General features: G+C 31.2%; 1 protein-coding gene across 1 annotated transcript; it reads right to left on the reverse strand.

Annotated features, from left to right (window-relative positions):
• Positions 1-8,390: 8,390 nt before the first annotated feature.
• On the reverse strand, positions 8,391-19,638 carry LOC123673371. The gene is made up of 2 exons (XM_045607857.1): positions 19,227-19,638; positions 8,391-10,261 (listed from the first exon to the last, which is right to left on the reverse strand). Exons 1-2 carry the CDS (start codon positions 19,636-19,638, stop codon positions 8,391-8,393), a joined length of 2,283 nt encoding a protein of 760 aa, XP_045463813.1.
• Positions 19,639-24,228: the final 4,590 nt, after the last annotated feature.

Genomic DNA, 24,228 nt, shown 5'->3' on the forward strand with positions numbered 1-24,228 from the left:
AGATGTTGCATATCACATTCGAAAAAATTTATGTGCAACCATCAAGAATTTTGTTATCGCACCACATTTTCAATTGAAAAGATAACATTCATATTTCCACCAATTCGAGCTAATGCATATTTGATGACTTTCTCTTATTGAGACATTATAGTTAGCTGAAACTTAAAAATTACCTCAGTATTTTAGTGAAAGGCATTGTAAGAATAACGTGTTTGCATAGTGAATAATTTCAATCTTTTTCGTAATTGAACAATTCGAAACATGAACATAATGAATGAGAAGGTGATTTTGAAATCGGGATTGAGGAAATTGAAAAATCATGAACTGAACATAAGGAATACTGTACTGATCAAGAAAATAGTTAACGAAGTGAAAGATATTCAAAATGGCGAGTTAAGGGATGTGTCAAATATCAGTTGGAAATCTGAGAAATCTACAACTGAGCCGTATCGCGGAAAAATTTGTGATGCAGAAAAACAGAACATTAAAATGAAAAATGATTCAGTTATTGTGAATATGAACTCAGAACCTGAATATGAAGAAGACAAAACAAAAGAAGAGGATAAAATTCATTTGAATACATGCTTGAGAAATGCCTTTCTGATCATGAAAATTCTTGAAATTACAGCATCTCAAATGAAAAAGGGTTTTAAGACCGAAAAATTCAATCAATATAGTGTCACCTTAAAAAAGAAAAGAAATAATTTTCGTAGACATCAAAATTTCTATTTCAAAATTCCAAATCGAGCTCTATAATGATGTTATATTTCACGTTATTGAATTAAATAAATTACTCTTCAAAATATCATAAAAATAATGTATATAAGACCATTTGTTGTATCATTGATTAGAACTTTGTTCGATTAGTTGATGTATCTGAATAATAATAAAATTTAACATATGAATTTCTATGAAAAGAATTATTGAATTTTTCTTATATCCTGAAATGATGGGACGTAAACCAATAACAAAAATTATATGAAACAAAAAAAAAATTAAATATCAACACAAATAGGACGGTGAATGAAAAAACCCATTACAGTTATAAAAAATTATACTCAATAAATTCTTTCAACAGATGTTGCATATCACATTCGAAGAAATTTATCTGCAACCATCAAGAATTTTGTTATCGCACCACATTTTCAATTGAAAAGATAATATTCATAATTCCACCAATTGGAGCTAATGCATATTTGATGACTTCATCTTTTTGAGTCATTATAGTTGCATGAAACTTAAAAATTACCTCAGTATTTTCGTGAAAGGCATTCTGTGAATAACGTGTTTGCATAGTGAATAATTTCAATCTTTTTCGTAATTGAACAATTCGAAACATGAACATAATGAATGAGAAGGTGATTTTGAAATCGGGATTGAGGAAATTGAAAAATCATAAACTGAACATAAGGAATACTGTACTGATCAAGAAAATAGTTAACGAAGTGAAAGATATTCAAAATGGCGAGTTAAGTGATGTGTCAAATATCAGTTGGAAATCTGAGAAATCTACAACTGAGCCGTATCGCGGAAAAATTTGTGAAGCAGAAAAACAGAACATTAAAATGGAAAATGATTCAGTTATTGTGAATATGAACTCAGAACCAGAATATGAAGAAGACAAAACAAAAGAATAGAATAAAATTCATTTGAATACATGCTTGAGAAATGCTTTTCTGATCAAGAAAATTCTTGAAATTACAGCATCTCAAATGAAAAAGGGTTTTAAGACCGAAAAATTCAATAAATATAGTGCAACCTTAAAAAAGAAAAGAAATAATTTTCGTAGACATCAAAATTTCTCTTTCAAAATTCCAAATCGAGCTCTATAATGATAATATATTTCACGTTATTGAACTAAATAAATTACTCTTCAAAATACCAAAAAATTATGTATTTAAGACCATTTGTTGTATCATTGATTAGTACTCTGTTCGATTAGTTGATGTATCTGAATAATAATAAAATTTAACATATGAATTTCTATAAAAACTATTATTGAATTCTTCTTATATCCTGAAATGATGGGACGTAAACCAATAACAAAAATTATATGAAACAAAAAAAAATTAAATAACAACACAAATAGGACGGTGAATGAACAAACCCATGACAGTTATAAAAAATTATACTCAATGAATTCTTTCAACTGATGTTGCATATCACATTCGAAGAAATTTATCTGCAACCATCAAGAATTTTGTTATCGCACCACATTTTCAATTGAAAAGATAACATTCATAATTCCACCAATTGGAGCTAATGCATATTTGATGACTTTATCTTTTTGAGTCATTAAAGTTGCCTGAAACTTAAAAATTACCTCAGTATTTTCGTGAAAGGCATTCTGTGAATAACGTGTTTGCATAGTGAATAATTTCAATCTTTTTCGTAATTGAACAATTCAAAACATGAACATAATGAATGTGAAGGTGATTTTGAAATCGGGATTGAGCAAATTGGAAAATCATAAACTGAACATAAGGAATAGTTTACTGATCAAGAAAATAGTTAACGAAGTGAAAGATATTCAAAATGGCGAGTTAAGGGATGTGTCAAATGTCAGTTGGAAATCTGAGAAATCTACAACTGAGTCGTATCGCGGAAAAATTTGTGAAACAGAAAAACAGAACATTAAAATGAAAAAGGATTCAGTTATTGTGAATATGAACTCGGAACCTGAATATGAGGAAGACAAAACAAAAGAAGAGGATAAAATTCATTTGAATACATGCTCGAGAAATGCCTTTCTGATCAAGAAAATTCTTGAAATTATAGCATCTCAAATGAAAAAGGGTTTTAAGACCGAAAAATTCAATCAATATAGTGTAACCTTAAAAAAGAAAAGAAATAATTTTCGTAGACATCAAAATTTCTATTTCAAAATTCCAAATCGAGCTCTATAATGATGTTATATTTCACGTTATTGAATTAAATAAATTACTCTTCAAAAAACCATAAAAATGATGTATATAAGAACATTTGTTGTATCATTGAGTATTACTTTGTTCGATTAGTTGATGTATCTGAATAATAATAAAATTTAACATATGAATTTCTATAAAAACGATTATTGAATTTTTTTATATCCTGAAATGATGGGACGTAAACCAATAACAAAAATTATATGAAACAAAAAAAAATTAAATAACAACACAAATAGGACGGTGAATGAACAAACCCATCACAGTTATAAAAAATTATACTCAATAAATTCTTTCAACAGATGTTGCATATCACATTCGAAGAAATTTATCTGTAAACATCAAGAATTTTGTTATCGCACCACATTTTCAATTGAAAAGATAACATTCATATTTCCACCAATTGGAGCTAATGCATATTTGATGACTTTCTCTTATTGAGTCATTATAGAAAGAAGAGCTATATATAAGTTGCCTGAAACTTAAAAATTACCTCAGTATTTTCGTGAAAGGCATTCTAAGAATAACGTGTTTGCATAATGAATAATTTCAATCTTTTTCGTAATTGAACAATTCAAAACATGAACATAATGAATGAGAAGGTGATTTTGAAATCGGGATTGAGGAAATTGAAAAATCATAAACTGAACATAAGGAATACTGTACTGATCAAGAAAATAGTTAACGAAGTGAAAGATATTCAAAATGGCGGGTTAAGGGATGTGTCAAATATCAATTGGAAGTCTGAGAAATCTACAACTGAGCCGTATCGCGGAAAAATTTGTGATACAGAAAAACAGAACATTAAAATGAAAAATGATTCAGTTATTGTGAATATGAACTCTGAACCTGAATATGAAGAAGACAAAACAAAAGAAAAGGATAAAATTCATTTGAATACATGCTTGACAAATGCCTTTCTGATCAAGAAAGTTCTTGAAATTACAGCATCTCAAATGAAAAAGGGTTTTAAGAGCGAAAAATTTATTCAATATAGTGTAACCTTAAAAAAGAAAAGAAATAATTTTCGTAGACATCAAAATTTCTATTTCAAAATTCCAAATCGAGCTCTATAATGATGTTATATTTCACGTTATTGAATTAAATAAATTACTCTTCAAAAAACCATAAAAATAATGTATATAAGACCATTTGTTGTATCATTGATTAGTACTTTGTTCGATTAGTTGATGTATCTGAATAATAATAAAATTTAACATATGAATTTCTATGAAAACGATTATTGAATTTTTCTTATATCCTGGAATGATGGGACGTGAACCAATAACAAAAATTATATGAAACAAAAAAAAAATTAAATAACAACACAAATAGGATGGTGAATGAACAAACCCATTACAGTTATATAAAATTATACTCAATAAATTCTTTCAACAGATGTTGCATATCACATTCGAAGAAATTTATCTGCAACCATCAAGAATTTTGTTATCGCACCACATTTTCAATTGAAAAGATAACATTCATATTTCCACCAATTGGTGCTAATGCATATTTGATGACTTTCTCTTATTGAGTCATTATAGTTAGCTGAAACTTAAAAATTATCTCAGTATTTTCGTAAAAGGCATTCTAAGAATAACGTGTTTGCATAATGAATAATTTCAATCTTTTTCGTAATTGAACAATTCAAAACATGAACATAATGAATGAGAAGGTGATTTTGAAATCGGGATTGAGGAAATTGAAAAATCATAAACTGAACATAAGGAATACTGTACTGATCAAGAAAATAGTTAACGAAGTGAAAGATATTCAAAATGGCGAGTTAAGGGATGTGTCAAATATCAGTTGGAAATCTGAGAAATCTACAACTGAGCCGTATCGCGGAAAAATTTGTGATGCAGAAAAAACAGAACATTAAAATGAAAAATGATTCAGTTATTGTGAATATGAACTCAGAACCTGAATATGAAGAAGACAAAACAAAAGAAGAGGATAAAATTCATTTGAATACATTCTTGAGAAATGCCTTTCTGATCATGAAAATTCTTGAAATTACAGCATCTCAAATGAAAAAGGGTTTTAAGACCGAAAAATTCAATCAATATAGTGTAACCTTAAAAAAGAAAAGAAATAATTTTCGTAGACATCAAAATTTCTATTTCAAAATTCCAAATCGAGCTCTATAATGATGTTATATTTCACGTTATTGAATTAAATAAATTACTCTTCAAAATATCATAAATATAATGTATATAAGACCATTTGTTGTATCATTGATTAGTACTTTGTTCGATTAGTTGATGTATCTGAATAATAATAAAATTTAACATATGAATTTCTATAAAAAGGATTATTGAATTTTTCTTATATCCTGAAATGATGGGACGTAAACCAATAACAAAAATTATATGAAACAAAAAAAAAATTGAATAACAACACAAATAGGACGGTGAATGAACAAACCCATTACAGTTATAAAAAATTATACTCAATAAATTCTTTCAACAGATGTTGCATATCACATTCGAAGAAATTTATCTGCAACCATCAAGAATTTTGTTATCGCACCACATTTTCAATTGAAAAGATAACATTCATAATTCCACCAATTGGAGCTAATGCATATTTGATGACTTTATCTTTTTGAGTCATTATAGTTGCCTGAAACTTAAAAATTACCTCAGTATTTTCGTGAAAGGCATTCTGTGAATAACGTGTTTGCATAGTGAATAATTTCAATCTTTTTCGTAATTGAACAATTCAAAACATGAACATAATGAATGAGAAGGTGATTTTGAAATCGGGATTGAGCAAATTGGAAAATCATAAACTGAACATAAGAAATAGTTTACTGATCAAGAAAATAGTTAACGAAGTGAAAGATATTCAAAATGGCGAGTTAAGGGATGTGTCAAATATCAGTTGGAAATCTGAGAAATCTACAACTGAGCCGTATCGCGGAAAAATTTGTGATACAGAAAAACAGAACATTAAAATGAAAAATGATTCAGTTATTGTGAATATGAACTCTGAACCTGAATATGAAGAAGACAAAACAAAAGAAAAGGATAAAATTCATTTGAATACATGCTTGAGAAATGCGTTTTTGATCAAGAAAATTCTTGAAATTACAGCATCTCAAATGAAAAAGGGTTTTAAGACCGAAAAATTTAATCAACATAGTGTAACCTTAAAAAAGAAAAGAAATAATTTTCGTAGACATCAAAATTTCTATTTCAAAATTCCAAATCGAGCTCTATAATGATGTTATATTTCACGTTATTGAATTAAATAAATTACTCTTCAAAAAACCATAAAAATGATGTATATAAGAACATTTGTTGTATCATTGATTAGTACTTTGTTCGATTAGTTGATGTATCTGAATAATAATAAAATTTAACATATGAATTTCTATAAAAACGATTATTGAATTTTTTTTATATCCTGAAATGATGGGACGTAAACCAATAACAAAAATTATATGAAACAAAAAAAAATTAAATAACAACACAAATAGGACGGTGAATGAACAAACCCATCACAGTTATAAAAAATTATACTCAATAAATTCTTTCAACAGATGTTGCATATCACATTCGAAGAAATTTATCTGCAAACATCAAGAATTTTGTTATCGCACCACATTTTCAATTGAAAAGATAACATTCATATTTCCACCAATTGGAGCTAATGCATATTTGATGACTTTCTCTTATTGAGTCATTATAGAAAGAAGAGCTATATATAAGTTGCCTGAAACTTAAAAATTACCTCAGTATTTTCGTGAAAGGCATTCTGTGAATAACGTGTTTGCATAGTGAAAAATTTCAATCTTTTTCGTAATTGAACTATTCAAAACATGAACATAATGAATGAGAAGGTGATTTTGATATCGGGATTGAGGAAATTGAAAAATAATGAACTGAACAGAAGGAATACATTACTGATCAAGAAAATAGTTAACGAAGTGAAAGATATTCAAAATGGCGAGTTAAGGGATGTGTCAAATATCAGTTGGAAATCTGAGAAATCTACAACTGAACCGTATCGCGGAAAAATTTGTGATACAGAAAAACAGAACATTAAAATGAAAAATGATTCAGTTATTGTGAATATGAACTCTGAACCTGAATATGAAGAAGACAAAACAAAAGAAAAGGATAAAATTCATTTGAATACATGCTTGAGAAATGCGTTTTTGATCAAGAAAATTCTTGAAATTACAGCATCTCAAATGAAAAAGGGTTTTAAGACCGAAAAATTTAATCAATATAGTGTAACCTTAAAAAAGAAAAGAAATAATTTTCGTAGACATCAAAATTTCTATTTCAAAATTCCAAATCGAGCTCTATAATGATGTTATATTTCACGTTATTCATTTAAATGAATTACTCTTCAAAAAACCATAAAAATAATATATATAAGACCATTTGTTGTATCATTGATTAGTACTTTGTTTGATTAGTTGATGTATCTGAATAATAATAAAATTTGACATATGAATTTCTATAAAAACGATTATTGAATTTTTCTTATATCCTGAAATGATGGGACGTAAACCAATAACAAAAATTATATGAAACAAAAAAAAAATTAAATGACAACACAAATAGGACGGTGAATGAACAAACCCATTACAGTTATAAAAAATTATACTCAATAAATTCTTTGAACAGATGTTGCATATCACATTCGAAGAAATTTATCTGCAACCATCAAGAATTTTGTTATCGCACCACATTTTCAATTGAAAAGATATTTAACATTCATATTTCCACCAATTGAAGCTAATGCATATTTGATGACTTTCTCTTATTCATCACCATCATCATTTATTCACCATCAATTCAATTACATGGCAGGTCAAAAAATATATAACTAGTTCATAAAATTGAATTAATAAGTTATATATATATATATATATATATATATATATATATATATATATATATATATATATATATATAAACAGAAATAAAATGGTAAAATCTACACACAAATAAGGTAAAGACTAGTTAACACAACGTATACTCATTCAAACTTAATGTCCCAGAATTCTGCAAAACTATACACAGCATTCTCCACCAATGCACCCTTTATCCTCTTCCGAAATAAATGTCTTGGAAGTATCTGCAGTTTCGAGGGAAGTTTATTATAAAATTTAACCCCAAAATGGTTAATACCTGTTTGGGTTTTTTTGAGTCGATGAAACTCAATGCTGAGTTCATTTCTGTGTCTTGTAGTATAGTGATGATGGTCGTTATTTTGTCTGAATTTACTTCTATTCTCGTAGACATGCAGTATACAGGTAAGTATATATACAGAGGTAACGGTGAGTATACCCAATGAACGGAACAACTCTCTGCACGATATCGTTCTCGGAACTCCAAAAATGGCTCTGACAGCTTCTTCTTGTTTCAAGAGAACACTCATCAATCCGGGACTATGACCCCATAATATTATGCCGTATGTTGCAGTTTGGTGGAAATTGGCATATTAGGTCAATACAGATATGTCCGAACCTGCAACCTCCCTCATCCTACGTATTGTGAAAATTGCCGTTGAAAGCCTTTTCAAGAGTGGTGTTGTATAGGTGTTCCAAGTAAGCCGGTTATCCAAAGTCATACCCAACACTTTGACAGACTGAGGACGTTCACTACCTGCTACTATCATACGGCAAGACTTATCCACATTGAGCTTCAATCCATTCGTGCTAAACCATTTTTCAGCACTGACCAAGGTCTCGGCCCCTTTGATTTCAAGATCTGTTCTCCTAAACGAGTCATTCACAAAGCTCGCATCATCTGCATACATTGAGGTCAGGGAGCACGACACATTATTCGGTAAGTCGTTGACGTATATTAAAAACAGTAAGGGACCTAAAATTGATCCCTGCGGCACTCCATACTTCAAAATATTCACTTTCGATATCTCGTTGTTCCACGAGACCACCTGTGTCCTATTTTTCAGATATGACTCGAAAATAGCCAACGCTTTCCCTCTTACTCCATAAATTTCCATCTTTTGAAGAAGTATATCCCTTTCGACACTATCAAATGCCTTCGACAGGTCACATGTCAATACTTCAACTAATCTTCCTTCATCCACTGCCTCGACAATGTTTTCCATCAACGCAACCAGTGCTGTCATAGTTGATTTTCCAGATCTAAAACCATGTTGATTCTGATCGAGCACCCGAGACCTATCCAGAAACTCTAACAATCTTCGCTTCAATATTTCCTCTAATATCTTAGAAATGGTGGGCAGGATAGATATTGGTCTGTAATTAGTGCATTCGTCTTCTTTGCCATTTTTATAGACGGGAATTACTCTTGCGAACTTAAGGACCTCAGGAAAAATCCCCTGCTCAAGACATTGATTGAACATATCACACATAACTTTAGCGATCCTTGGGTAGATTCTTTTCATCAGTACCACATTCATTCCGTAGATATCCTCATTTTTTTTATTTTTGAATCTTTTGATATTCTGATTCAGCTCATCGATCGTTACTGGATAGTTGAACACTGAGCTCGAAGACACGGGTATCCTAGAAGGAGTTGTTCTCATCAAATTTATTGCCCCATCAGCAGAAGGTGTGCACTGCATTGAAATCATCTGTCCTATGCTAGAAAAGAAATAATTTAGCTCATCTGGGGTTAATTTACTCTCGTTTTCTCTATTCAATTTTGATCTAGCAGTTTCTTGTTTTATAACTTTCCATATAGCTTTCGTTTTATCTTCTGATGAGTTTATATACTCTCGATGAACTCTCTTCTTTTCAGATGTGTAACTTTCTCTCATACTGCGTTTCAACATTTCCAATAATTTTTTGGAGTGCTCACTTTGGCGAACTTCATGAATTGTCAGCGCCGCATCTACCGCTTTCTTCAGAGCAACATTCGAAGCAGTTTTTTTGACACATTTCTCATCCCTTTTCACATTAACGGTGAACAAAGGAAAAGAAGTATCAAAGCATCCTTTCAACACTAAGTGAAATTCATGAAATGTTTCCTCTGCACTTTCGAATTTAATAGAATCCCAGTCAATATCGTTCAGTTTCTCTTCGAATTTAGATATATTTTCTTCCGTTATTTTATATTTAGTTATATATTGTCCTTTTGTTGCAGGTGTCTCATCAATCAATTTCAATTCCTGTACTGAATGATCCGATAAGTGTGGGTCGTATGTTCTACATTTGTAAGATTCCTTGTAAATGTTCGTGAAAATGTTATCAATACACGTTTCTGTATTTAAATTAATTCTGCTAGCCTCATTGAAAGCCGGAAACAAACCGTACGACTCGAACAACTCCAAGATTTCATTTGAATTCTTATTACTTTCCAGGAAATTAATATTGAAATCTCCTGCAACACAAATTTTCTCTAACGTTCCTTTCGTTATTTCATTATTGAATCATTATAGAAAGAAGAGCTATATATAAGTTGCCTGAAACTTAAAAATTACATCAGTATTTTCGTGAAAGGCATTCTGTGAATAACGTGTTTGCATAGTGAATAATTTCAATATTTTTCGTAATTGAACAATTCAAAACTTGAACATAATGAATGAGAAGGTGATTTTGAAATCGGGATTGAGGAAATTGAAAAATCATAAACTGAACATAAGGAATACTTTACTGATCAAGAAAATAGTTAACGAAGTGAAAGATATTCAAAATGGCGAGTTGAGGGATGTGTCAAATATCAGTTGGAAATCTGAGAAATCTACAACTGAGCCGTATCGCGAAAAAATTTGTGATGCAGAAAAACAGAACATTGAAATGAAAAATGATTCAGTTATTGTGAATATGAACTCAGAACCTGAATATGAAGAAGACAAAACAAAAGAAGAGGATAAAATTCATTTGAATACATGCTTGAGAAATGCCTTTCTGATCGAGAAAATTCTTGAAATTACAGCATCTCAAATGAAAAAGGGTTTCAAGACCAAAAAATTCAATCAATATAGTGTAACCTTGAAAAAGAAAAGAAATAATTTTCGTAGACATCAAAATTTCTATTTCAAAATTCCAAATCGAGCTCTATAATGATGTTATATTTCACGTTATTGAATTAAATGAATAACTCTTCAAAAAACCATAATAATAATGTATATAAGACCATTTGTTGTATCATTGATTAGTACTTTGTTCGATTAGTTGATGTATCTGAATAATAATAAAATTTAACATATGAATTTCTATAAAAACGATTATTGAATTTTTCTTATATTCTGAAATGATGGGACGTAAACCAATAACAAAAATTATATGAAACAAAGAAAAATTAAATAACAACACAAATAGGACGGTGAATGAACAAACCCATTACAGTTATAAAAAATTATACTCAATAAATTCTTTCAACAGAAGTTGCATATCACATTCGAAGAAATTTATCTGCAACCATCAAGAATTTTGTTATCGCACCACATTTTCAATTGAAAAGATAACATTCATATTTCCACCAATTGGAGCTAATGCATATTTGATGACTTTCTCTTTTTGAGTCATTATAGTTGCCTGAAACTTAAAAATTACCTCAGTATTTTCGTGAAAGGCATTCTGTGAATAACTTGTTTGAAGAGTGAATAATTTCAATCTTTTTCGTGATTGAACAATTCAAAACATGAACATAATGAATGAGAAGGTGATTTTGAAATCGGGATTGTGGAAATTGAAAAATCATAAACTCAACATAAGGAATAGTTTACTGATCAAGAAAATAGTTAACGAAGTGAAAGATATTCAAAATGGCGAGTTAAGGGATGTGTCAAATGTCAGTTGGAAATCTGAGAAATCTACAACTGAGCCGTATCGCGGAAAAAATTGTGATACAGAAAAACAGAACATTAAAATGAAAAATGATTCAGTTATTGTGAATATGAACTCAGAACCTGAATATGAAGAAGACAAAACAAAAGAAGAGGATAAAATTCATTTGAATACATGCTTGAGAAATGCCTTTCTGATCAAGAAAATTCTTGAAATTACAGCATTTCGAATGAAAAAGGGTTTTGAAACCGAAAAATTCAATCAATATAGTGTAACCTTAAAAAAGAAAAGAAATAATTTTCGTAGACATCAACATTTCCATTTCAAAATTCCAAATCGAGCTCTAAAATGATGTTATATTTCACGTTATTGAATTAAATAAATAACTCTTCAAAAAACCATAATAATAATGTATATAAGACCATTTGTTGTATCATTGATTAGTACTTTGTTCGATTAGTTGATGAATCTGAATAATAATAAAATTTAACATATGAATTTCTATAAAAACGATTATTGAATTTTTTTTATATCCTGAAATGATGGGACGTAAACCAATAACAAAAATTATATGAAACAAAGAAAAATTAAATAACAACACAAATAGGACGGTGAATGAACAAACCCATTACAGTTATAAAAAATTATACTCAATAAATTCCTTCAACAGAAGTTGCATATCACATTCGAAGAAATTTATCTGCAACCATCAAGAATTTTATTATCGCACCACATTTTCAATTGAAAAGATTACATTCCTATTTCCACCAATTGGAGCTAATGCATATTTGATGACTTTTTTTTTTGAGTCATTATAGAAAGAAGAGATATATATAAGTTGCCTGAAACTTAAAAATTACCTCAGTATTTTCGTGAAAGGCATTCTGTGAATGACGTGTTTGCATAGTGAATAATTTCAATCTTTTTCGTAATTGAACAATTCAAAACATGAACATAATGAATGAAAAGGTGATTTTGAAATCGGGATTGAGGAAATTGAAAAATCATAAACTGAACATAAGGAATACTTCACTGATCAAGAAAATAGTTAACGTAGTGAAAGATATTCAAAATGGCGAGTTAAGGGATGTTTCTAATATCAGTTGGAAATCTGAGAAATCTACAACTGAGCCGTATCGCGGAAAAATTTGTGATGCAGAAAAACAGAACATTAAAATGGAAAATGATTCAGTTATTGTGAATATGAACTCAGAACCTGAATATGAAGAAGACAAAACAAAAGAAGAGGATAAAATTCATTTGAATACATGCTTGAGAAATGCCTTTCTGATCAAGAAAATTCTTGAAATTACAGCATCTCAAATGAAAAAGGGTTTTAAGACCGAAAAATTCAATCAATATAGTGTAACCTTAAAAAAGAAAAGAAATAATTTTCGTAGACATCAAAATTTCTATTTCAAAATTCAAAATCGAGCTCCATAATGATGTTATATTTCACGTTATTGAATTAAATAAATTACTCTTCAAAAAACCATCAAAATAATGTATATAAGACCATTTGTTGTATCATTGATTAGTACTTTGTTCGATTAGTTGATGTATCTGAATAATAATAAAATATAACATATGAATTTCTATAAAAACGGTTATTGAATTTTTCTTATATCCTGAAATGATGGGACGTAAAACAATAAAAAAAATTATATGAAACAAAAAAAAAATTAAATAACAACACAAATAGGACGGTGAATGAACAAACCCATTACAGTTATAAAAAATTATACTCAATAAATTCTTTCAACAGATGTTGCATATCACATTCGAAGAAATTTATCTGCAACCATCAAGAATTTTGTTATCGCACCACATTTTCAATTGAAGAGATAACATTCCTATTTCCACCAATTGGAGCTAATGCATATTTGATGACTTTCTCTTATTGAGTCATTATAGAAAGAAGAGATATATATATATAAGTTGCCTGAAATTAAAAATTACCTCAATATTTTCGTGAAAGGCATTCTGTGAATAACGTGTTTGCATAGTGAATAGTTTCAATCTTTTTCGTAATTGAACAATTCAAAACATGAACATAATGAATGAAAAGGTGATTTTTAAATCGGGATTGAGGAAATTGAAAAATCATAAATTGAACATAAGGAATACTTTACTGATCAAGAAAATAGTTAACGTAGTGAAAGATATTCAAAATGGCGAGTTAAGGGATGTGTCAAATATCAGTTGGAAATCTGAGAAATCTACAACTGAGCCGTATCGCGGAAAAATTTGTGATGCAGAAAAACAGAACATTTAAATGAAAAATGATTCAGTTATTGTGAATATGAACTCAGAACCTGAATATGAAGAAGACAAAACAAAAGAAGAGGATAAAATTCATTTGAATACATGCTTGAGAAATGCTTTTCTGATCAAGAAAATTCTTGAAATTACAGCATCTTAAATGAAAAAGGGTTTCAAGACCGAAAAATTCAATCAATATAGTGTAACCTTAAAAAAGAAAAGAAATAATATTCGTAGACATCAAAATTTCTATTTCAAAATTCCAAATCGAGCTCTATAATGATGTTATATTTCACGTTATTGAATTAAACTAATTACTCTTCAAAAAACCATCAAAATAATGTATATAAGACCATTTGTTGTATCACTGATTAGTACTTTGTTCGATTAGTTGATGTATCTGAATAATAATAAAATTTAACATATGAATTTCTATAAAAACGATTATTGAATTTTTCTTATATACTGAAATGATGGGACGTAAAATAATAACAAAAATTATATGAAACAAAAAAAAAATTAAATAAAAACACAAATAGGACGGTGAATGAACAAATCTATTACAGTTATAAAAAATTATACTCAATAAATTCTTTCAACAGATGTTGCATATCACATTCGAAGAAATTTATCTGCAACCATCAAGAATTTTGTTATCGCACCACATTTTCAATTGAAGAGATAACATTCCTATTTCCACCAATTGGAGCTAATGCATATTTGATGACTTTCTCTTATTGAGAAAGACTTTCTCTTATTGAGAAGAGATATATATATATAAGTTGCCTGAAACTTAAAAATTACCTCAGTATTTTCGTGAAAGGCATTCTGTGAATAACGTGTTTGCATAGTGAATAATTTCAATCTTTTCCGTAATTGAACAATTCAAAACATGAACATAATGAATGAAAAGGTGATTTTGAAATCGGGATTGAGGAAATTGAAAAATCATAAACTGAACATAAGGAATACTTTACTGATCAAGAAAATAGTTAACGAAGTGAAAGATATTCAAAATGGCGAGTTGAGGGATGTGTCAAATATCAGTTGGAAATCTGAGAAATCTACAACTGAGCCGTATCGCGGGAAAATTTGTGATGCAGAAAAACAGAACATTAAAATGAAAAATGATTCAGTTATTGTGAATATGAACTCAGAACCTGAATATGAAGAAGACAAAACAAAAGAAGAGGATAAAATGCATTTGAATACATGCTTGAGAAATGCTTTTCTGATCAAGAAAATTCTTGAAATTACAGCATCTCAAATGAAAAAGGGTTTTAAGACCGAAAAATTCAATCAATATAGTGTAACCTTAAAACAGAAAAGAAATAATTTTCGTAGACATCAAAATTTCTATTTCAAAATTCAAAATCGAGCTCCATAATGATGTTATATTTCACGTTATTGAATTAAATAAATTACTCTTCAAAAAACCATCAAAATAATGTATATAAGACCATTTGTTGTATCATTGATTAGTACTTTGTTCGATTAGTTGATGTATCTGAATAATAATAAAATTTAACATATGAATTTCTATATAAACGGTTATTGAATTTTTCTTATATCCTGAAATGATGGGACGTAACACAATAACAAAAATTATATGAAACAAAAAAAAAATTAAATAACAACACAAATAGGACGGTGAATGAACAAACCCATTACAGTTATAAAGAATTATACTCAATAAATTCTTTCAACAGATGTTGCATATCACATTCGAAGAAATTTATCTGCAACCATCAAGAATTTTGTTATCGCACCACATTTTCAATTGGAGAGATAACATTCCTATTTCCACCAATTGGAGCTAATGCATATTTGATGACTTTCTCTTATTGAGTCATTATAGAAAGAAGAGATATATATATAAGTTGCCTGAAACTTAAAAATTACCTCAGTATTTTCGTGAAAGGCATTCTGTGAATAACGTGTTTGCATAGTGAATAATTTCAATCTTTTTCGTAATTGAACAATTCAAAACATGAACATAATGAATGAAAAGGTGATTTTTAAATCGGGATTGAGGAAATTGAAAAATCATAAACTGAACATAAGGAATACTTTACTGATCAAGAAAATAGTTAACGTAGTGAAAGATATTCAAAATGGCGAGTTAAGGGATGTGTCAAATATCAGTTGGAAATCTGAGAAATCTACAACTGAGCCGTATCGCGGAAAAATTTGTGATGCAGAAAAACAGAACATTAAAATGAAAAATGATTCAGTTATTGTGAATATGAACTCAGAACCTGAATATGAAGAAGACAAAACAAAAGAAGAGGATAAAATTCATTTGAATACATGCTTGAGAAATGCTTTTCTGATCAAGAAAATTCTTGAAATTACAGCATCTTAAATGAAAAAGGGTTTCAAGACCGAAAAATTCAATCAATATAGTGTAACCTTAAAAAAGAAAAGAAATAATTTTCGTAGACATCAAAATTTCTATTTCAAAATTCCAAATCGAGCTCTATAATGATGTTATATTTCACGTTATTGAATTAAACAAATTATTCTTCAAAAAACCATCAGAATAATGTATATAAGACCATTTGTTGTATCATTGATTAGTACTTTGTTCGATTAGTTGATGTATCTGAATAATAATAAAATTTAACATATGAATTTCTATAAAAACGATTATTGAATTTTTCTTATATCCTGAAATGATGGGACGTAAAACAATAACAAAAATTATATGAAACAAAAAAAAAATTAAATAAAAACACAAATAGGACGGTGAATGAACAAATCTATTACAGTTATAAAAAATTATACTCAATAAATTCTTTCAACAGATATCATATCACATTCGAAGAAATTTATCTGCAACCATCAAGAATTTTGTTATCGCACCACATTTTCAATTGAAGAGATAACATTCCTATTTCCACCAATTGGAGCTAATGCATATTTGATGACTTTTTCTTATTGAGTCATTATAGAAAGAAGAGATATATATATATATATATATATATAAGTTGCCTGAAACTTAAAAATTACCTCAGTATTTTCGTGAAAGGCATTCTGTGAATAACGTGTTTGCATAGTGAATAATTTCAATCTTTTTCGTAATTGAACAATTCAAAACATGAACATAATGAATGAAAAGGTGATTTTGAAATCGGGATTGAGGAAATTGAAAAATCATAAACTGAACATAAGGAATACTTTACTGATCAAGAAAATAGTTAACGAAGTGAAAGATATTCAAAATGGCGAGTTAAGGGATGTGTCAAATATCAGTTGGAAATCTGAGAAATCTACAACTGGGCCGTATCGCGGAAAAATTTGTGATGCAGAAAAACAGAACATTAAAATGAAAAATGATTCAGTTATTGTGAATATGAACTCAGAACCTGAATATGAAGAAGACAAAACAAAAGAAGAGGATAAAATTCATTTGAATACATGCTTGAGAAATGCTTTTCTGATCAAGAAAATTCTTGAAATTACAGCATCTCAAATGAAAAAGGGTTTTAAGACCGAAAAATTCAATCAATATAGTGTAACCTTAAAAAAAAAAAGAAATAATTTTCGTAGACATCAAACTTTCTATTTCAAAATTCCAAATCGAGCTCTATAATGATGTTATATTTCACGTTATTGCATTAAATAAATTACTCTTCAAAATATCATAAAAATAATGTATATAAGACCATTTGTTGTATCATTGATTAGTACTTTGTTCGATTGGTTGATGTATCTGAATAATAATAAAATTTAATATATGAATTTCTATAAAAAGGATTATTGAATTTTTCTTATATCCTGAAATGATGGGACGTAAACCAATAACAAAAATTATATGAAACAAAAAAAAAATTAAATAACAACACAAATAGGACGGTGAATGAACAAACCCATTACAGTTATAAAAAATTATACTCAATAAATTCTTTCAACAGATGTTGCATATCACATTCGAAGGAATTTATCTGCAACCATCAAGAATTTTGTTATCGCACCACATTTTCAATTGAAAAGATAACATTCATAATTCCACCAATTGGAGCTAATGCATATTTGATGACTTTATCTTTTTGAGTCATTATAGTTGCCTGAAACTTAAAAATTACCTCAGTATTTTCGTGAAAGGCATTCTGTGAATAACGTGTTTGCATAGTGAATAATTTCAATCTTTTTCGTAATTGAACAATTCAAAACATGAACATAATGAATGAGAAGGTGATTTTGAAATCGGAATTGAGCAAATTGAAAAATCATAAACTCAACATAAGGAATAGTTTACTGATCAAGAAAATAGTTAACGAAGTGAAAGATATTCAAAATGGCGAGTTAAGGGATGTGTCAAATGTCAGTTGGAAATCTGAGAAATCTACAACTGAGCCGTATCGCGGAAAAATTTGTGATACAGAAAAACAGAACATTAAAATGAAAAAGGATTCAGTTATTGTGAATATGGACTCGGAACCTGAATATGAAGAAGACAAAACAAAAGAAGAGGATAAAATTCATTTGAATACATGCTCGAGAAATGCCTTTCTGATCAAGAAAATTCTTGAAATTACAGCATCTCAAATGAAAAAGAGTTTTGAAACCGAAAAATTCAATCAACATAGTGTAACCTTAAAAAAGAAAAGAAATAATTTTCGTAGACTTCAACATTTCTATTTCAAAATTCCAAATCGAGCTCTATAATGATGTTATATTTCACTTTATTGAATTAAATAAATTATTCTTCAAAAAACCATAAAAATAATGTATATAAGACCATTTGTTGTATCATTGATTAGTACTTTGTTCGATTAGTTGATATGTCTGAATAATAATAAAATTTAACATATGAATTTCTATAAAAACGATTATTGAATTTTTTTTATATCCTGAAATGATGGGACGTAAACTGGTATAACTTGCACTGGTTCAAATGAAACTTGAATTAAGTGGACTGTATATTTGAAATATGGAAATTGTAACAAGTAACAAACAATGCATAAGTTGTAATAAGAATAGAAAATGGCCGTATCGGCGTAACGTTCGATCTTGATCCTTAAGTTCGAATGCCTTCCGTTGCGTCGCCGCCTCGGCCCTTTCGTCCCTCGCGCAGAGGCTGGGTTCCATTTCTTTCCAGTCACGGCTCCCTCTGGTGGCGGACAATACAATTCGTTGAGTGCGTTACCATATACCGCCGGCCTTGAAATTAGTGATTTCAACAACTTATAGCTAACAGACATGATAAACAAGCATATGGAAGAACAATAAACAATTCATAACGTTAGCAGGTAAGTTCAGTTATCAAGTTCAATTGTCAGCAACTTCACCTTCAGTTGGTAAAGGACATAATTTGTTTACAGGTCGTTTGAGCACGTTGCCGTCACTTAACCGCACTGACACGACTCGAATAACACCATCGGTGCCCGGAAAACACTCCACAACTCGAGCCATCTTCCATACAAGTGGTGGTAAGTTGTCCTCCTTGATGATGACTAAACTGTCAGGTTTCAACAGATTTGCATGATGGGTCTTCCATTTCAATCTGGTCTGCAGATTCCCCAGATATTCTAGGCTCCATCTTTTCCAGAATGATTGAACCATTCGCTGACGACCTTGATACAACTTGAGACGATTCTCTGGGATGCAAGTATAGTCTCCTTCAGGTAAGGAAGTCAAAGTTCTTCCTATCAAGAAGTGTGCAGGAGTGAGGGGAAGGTTATCCTCTGGATTAGGATGCATGGGATACAAAGATCTCGAATTTAAAATAGCCTCAATTTGACATAGAATTGTGGAAAAATCTTCAAAATGTAAATTAGTATTACCTATTACTCTTTTTAGATGAAATTTTAGAATTTTGATATTAGATTCCCATAAACCTCCGAAGTTGGGAGCGCGCGGTGGGATAAATTTCCAAACAATCTTCACATTTTCAAAATGTTCTTTTAAGAAATCATCATTTGTTTTGAAGAACTTCTTGAGTTCATTATTAGCACCTACAAAGTGTGTACCGTTATCCGAAAAAATAACTGATGGTGTACCTCTCCTAGCTATAAATCTTTTGAAACACTCCAAAAAAGCATGACAACTCAAACTTGTGATCAGTTCTAAATGTATAGCCTTGGTCACCATGCAGATGAAAATACAAACCCAAGACTTGGTCAAGCATGGTTTGCGAGTTTTCCGATCCTTCAAAATAAATGGACCAGCATAGTCACAACCTGTGTTGCAAAAAGGAAACGACTGACTTGTTCGTTCGCTTGGTAAGTTTCCTTCTATATATTCAATAGTTGTAGGCTTGTTTTTGAAACAAACGATGCAAGTGTGAACTATTTTTCGCGCAAGATTTCTTCCATTCAGTATCCAAAATCGCTCTCTCACTGAATAGAGAAGTTGTTGAGCACCACAATGATTTAATCTTATATGTTCATGTTTCATTATTAGAACACTAAGGGCATGATTTTTTGGTAATAAGATTGGATGTTTTTTGTCATAAGGAAGCTGTGTATTTGATAATCGACCGCCCACTCTAATAACATACGATGAATCCAAAAAGGGATTCAAATTGAGTATAGGGCTGAATTTTTTAATTTTACCCCTTGCGATGAAGTCATCATATTCCTTAAGAAATGCAGAATGTTGAGCCAATCGCACGAGAGCAAAAAGAGCATACTCTAATTCAACTGAGGTTAAAGTAACGCTTCGTGTAGATTTTTGATCTGCTAATATACATTTGAATCTCAAGCAATACGCGGTTACTCTCAGTAATCTTGTGTAACTTGAGAATCTTTCAAAAATACCAATCTCAGTTTCCTGAATGTTAACTGCATGTACGTTTGTTTTCATTTCAGGCAATGTTTCAAGGGTGACTAGATTTTTATTAATCGGCCATTGTGAATGATTTTGTCTCAACCAAGCTGGGCCTTGAAACCAAAGTTCACTCTTGACAAGCTCATTCACAGTTGAGCCTCTGGAGACAATATCCGCAGGGTTTTCTTTGGTATTCACATGATACCAATCTTTCGGGTTAGACCAATGTTGATTTGTGGCTACGCGGTTAGCTACAAACGATTTCCATTTATCGATCGAACCGTTTATCCAATGATAAGTGACCAATGAGTCTTCTTCTTCTTCTTCATACGTTAGGACAAAGTCCTGTGTTTTCTACAATATTCCTCATTCCTGGGATGCAGAGGTCCAACTTTCATACCAGCGCTTTGGTGGTCTCCCTGGAAGTCTTGCGGTGTTAGGCCTTTTCGTTTTTGCTGTTTTGGGCAGTCGGTTATCAGGCATCCTATCCACATGGTCTCTCCAATTTCTGCGCCTTATCCTTGCCCATCTCACTACATCTTGTATCCTGCAGATATCTCTGATCTCTTCATTTCTCTTATGGTCGAGTAATGAATAGCCTGCTATATGTCTCAACACTCTCATCTCAGTTGTTCTTAGTTGTCTCTTGGTTTCGGCATTTTCGGCTCTTGTTTCAATACCATACGTCATGATTGGCCTAACACAAGTCTTGTATATTCTGACCTTGCTAGATAGGCTCATATATTTGTTCCTCCATATTATGTCGCGCAAGTATCCCGATATCAACGAGGCTTTCGTAATTTGGCTGTTCACCTCCTCTTTCAGATTTCTTGTACTTGTTATATTGGAACCAAGGTATGTGTATGACATAACCTGCTCTATGCTTTTGTTATATACCGCTAGCTTGCATCTTCTTGGTTCCCTGGATATAGATAGGCATTGGGTTTTTTTGGTGGAAATAATCATGTTGAATGAATCAGCTGCTCTTTCGAAGGCGTAGAGGAGTCTCTGGAGGTTATCTTCATCTTCTGAAATTATGACGGCATCGTCCGCATAACACAAAATTTTAATTTCTTCATTTCCCATTCTATATCCTCGGCCTTTGATCTTAACCTGTCCTATGATTTCGTCCATAATAATGTTAAATAATATTGGACTCAGGCTATCTCCTTGTCGTATCCCTGTTACGATTGGTATTTCCTTCGTCATTCCTGAGTCTGTCTTGATGAATGTTGACGCATCAGTATTGAGCTCTCTAACGACTCTAATTATGCTTCGGTCTACTTTTCGTTGTTTCAGTAGCCTTATTATGTCGATTAGACGTACTCTATCGAACGCCTGGGTAAGGTCAATAAAACACATAAATGCCGTTTTGTTGAATTCTATGGCTTTTTCAGTGATCTGCCTAATGGTAAATATCGCGTCGATTGTCGATCTGTTCTTTCTGAAGCCTTGCTGTTCCTCGGATATTCCTGTTGATGCTATCTCGTCTGATATAATTTTTGTAAAGACCTTGGATACTGAGCTAAGAAGGCTTATACCACGATAGTTTTCAGGATAGGCCTTTTCTCCTTTTTTGAATATGGGAATCGTGATGCTTTGTTTCCACTGTCCTGGTATTCTTCTTGTTGTGATTACTTTGTTGAACAACATATAGAGTTCTTGGATACAGTTGTCCCCTCCGTATTTGAGCATTTCATTAGTTATCTCGTCTAACCCAGGTGACTTTCTATTCTTTAGTGTTCCGAGTGTTTGCCGTATTTTATCTTGTGGTATGGAATAGTTTCCACTCTCGTCTGCATCATAATTTTCATTTACAGCTGCGCTTGATCCGCCATACAAACGATGGAAGTGTTGTTCCCAGGCTTCTGATGAGATTTTTGTTATCTGTAGGTGTTCGTTAATTGGTTTTTTTCTGTTTCTCAGCATGTTCCAGACCTTTTTCTGAGCACCATATAGATCATGCTCCATATCCGAAGAGAATTTTTCCCAGAATCTCCGCTTTATGGCTTGAATTTGCTCATTTACTCTATTTCGTATCATCTTATATCCTTCGTATGTTAGATTACTGCTCCTGTATCGAAGGTAAGCTGTTCGTTTTTCCTCTGCAAGTATCTTGACATCCCGTGTGAACCAAGGTTTTGATTGTCCTCTTCCGTTAAGAATAGTTTTTCTTCGTCCCAGGGCTTCTTCAGCGGCTCTGATCAGATTCGTCTTCAGTTTTTCCCAAGCAATTTCGACGTCATCCACCTCCACAATTTTGTTCTTATTTATTTGTTGTGACAATCTCCTTTGATAAAGCTCTCTTGTTGAATCATCAGACAACGATTCGATGTTTAACTTTTTAATTTGGATTGGTTTGGTTTTACTTCCCCTTTGCACTTTGTTTCTGATTTTCGCCAGGACGAGGTTGTGGCCGGTTATAGTATTAGCTGAGCTCAAGACTCTCACATCTAGTATTTTTGATGGATGGATATTTTTATTAGTGATAACATAATCAATTACTGATTTCTGACCTCTTGAGTTTTCAAATGTGAATTTATGCTGTGATTTGTGCGGGAAATATGTGTTGTTTACTCTCAATTCATTTTGTGCGCATGTTTGAATTAGTCGTTCGCCGTTTTCATTGATGGTCTCCTCATTGAATCGGTTTTTCAATCCTCCTATCACACCATTACCAACTCTAGCATTGAAGTCTCCCAGCAAGATGACTTCATCCATTCTTGGTATTCGGTCGAGAACCTTTTGCAGGTCTTCGTAGAAGGATTCTTTCTCATCTGAGGGCTTGGTTATATCCGGTGCATACACGCTTATAATATGGGTAGTTACCGTGTCTTGGAGTTTAAATGATGTTTGCAATATTCTGTCGTTGAAATATATAACATTTTCTATGTTTGCTTTGAGCTTTTCATGTACCATCAAACCAACGCCCGACTTGGCTCTCTCGTGTTTCTCTTTCCCGCTATAGATAAAAATGAAGTCTTCGTATTTAGTGTTTCCTTTTCCTTTCTTTTTTGTTTCTGAGAGAGCACATATGTCAATTTTGTGTCTTTTGATCTCCATCAGGATTTCTTGGTCCTTGTTGTTTAAAGATGTTATATTCCAGCATCCTATCCGTAGAATAGTCCTTAATCGTTTTTTCCTTTTTCGCGCCGGGTCGTTATCCGATTGATCAATCATATCATCCAAGGCAATATTGTTGATTCTAGGAGCGATAATGATTTTTTACCACAAGCAGGCTGCTAACCTCACTTGTGAACCCTCCTCCTTTATCCGGGCTTGGGACCGGCAGTGCCCCGATGAGCTACTCAATCCACCCATCAGGAACAACTGGCGGAGTTACCAATGAGTCTGTCCAATAATAACAGTTTTTGAACTCTATTCTCAACGATGCCTTTATTTTACTCGCCAGTTTGATTCCAAGCAAAGCAGCGCATAATTCTAGCCTTGGCAATGTAAGTTTCTTAATAGGTGCAACCTTACTCTTTGCACATAACAGGTGGCATTCGACCTTGTTTTCAA

Source organism: Harmonia axyridis, chromosome 2 (genome assembly GCF_914767665.1).
Source record: "Harmonia axyridis chromosome 2, icHarAxyr1.1, whole genome shotgun sequence".
NCBI classification, from domain to species: Eukaryota; Metazoa; Arthropoda; class Insecta; order Coleoptera; family Coccinellidae; genus Harmonia; species Harmonia axyridis.

Excerpts from the sequence above, each read along its gene's own strand:
- LOC123673371 (XM_045607857.1), bottom strand. The coding sequence starts at position 19,638 with ATGCATCCTAATCCAGAGGATAACCTTCCCCTCACTCCTGCACACTTC. Across the intron at positions 10,262-19,226 it reads ATGTCCTTTACCAACTGAAG|GAGATTTCAATATTAATTTC; the intron begins GTGAAGTTGCTG and ends TTTGTGTTGCAG.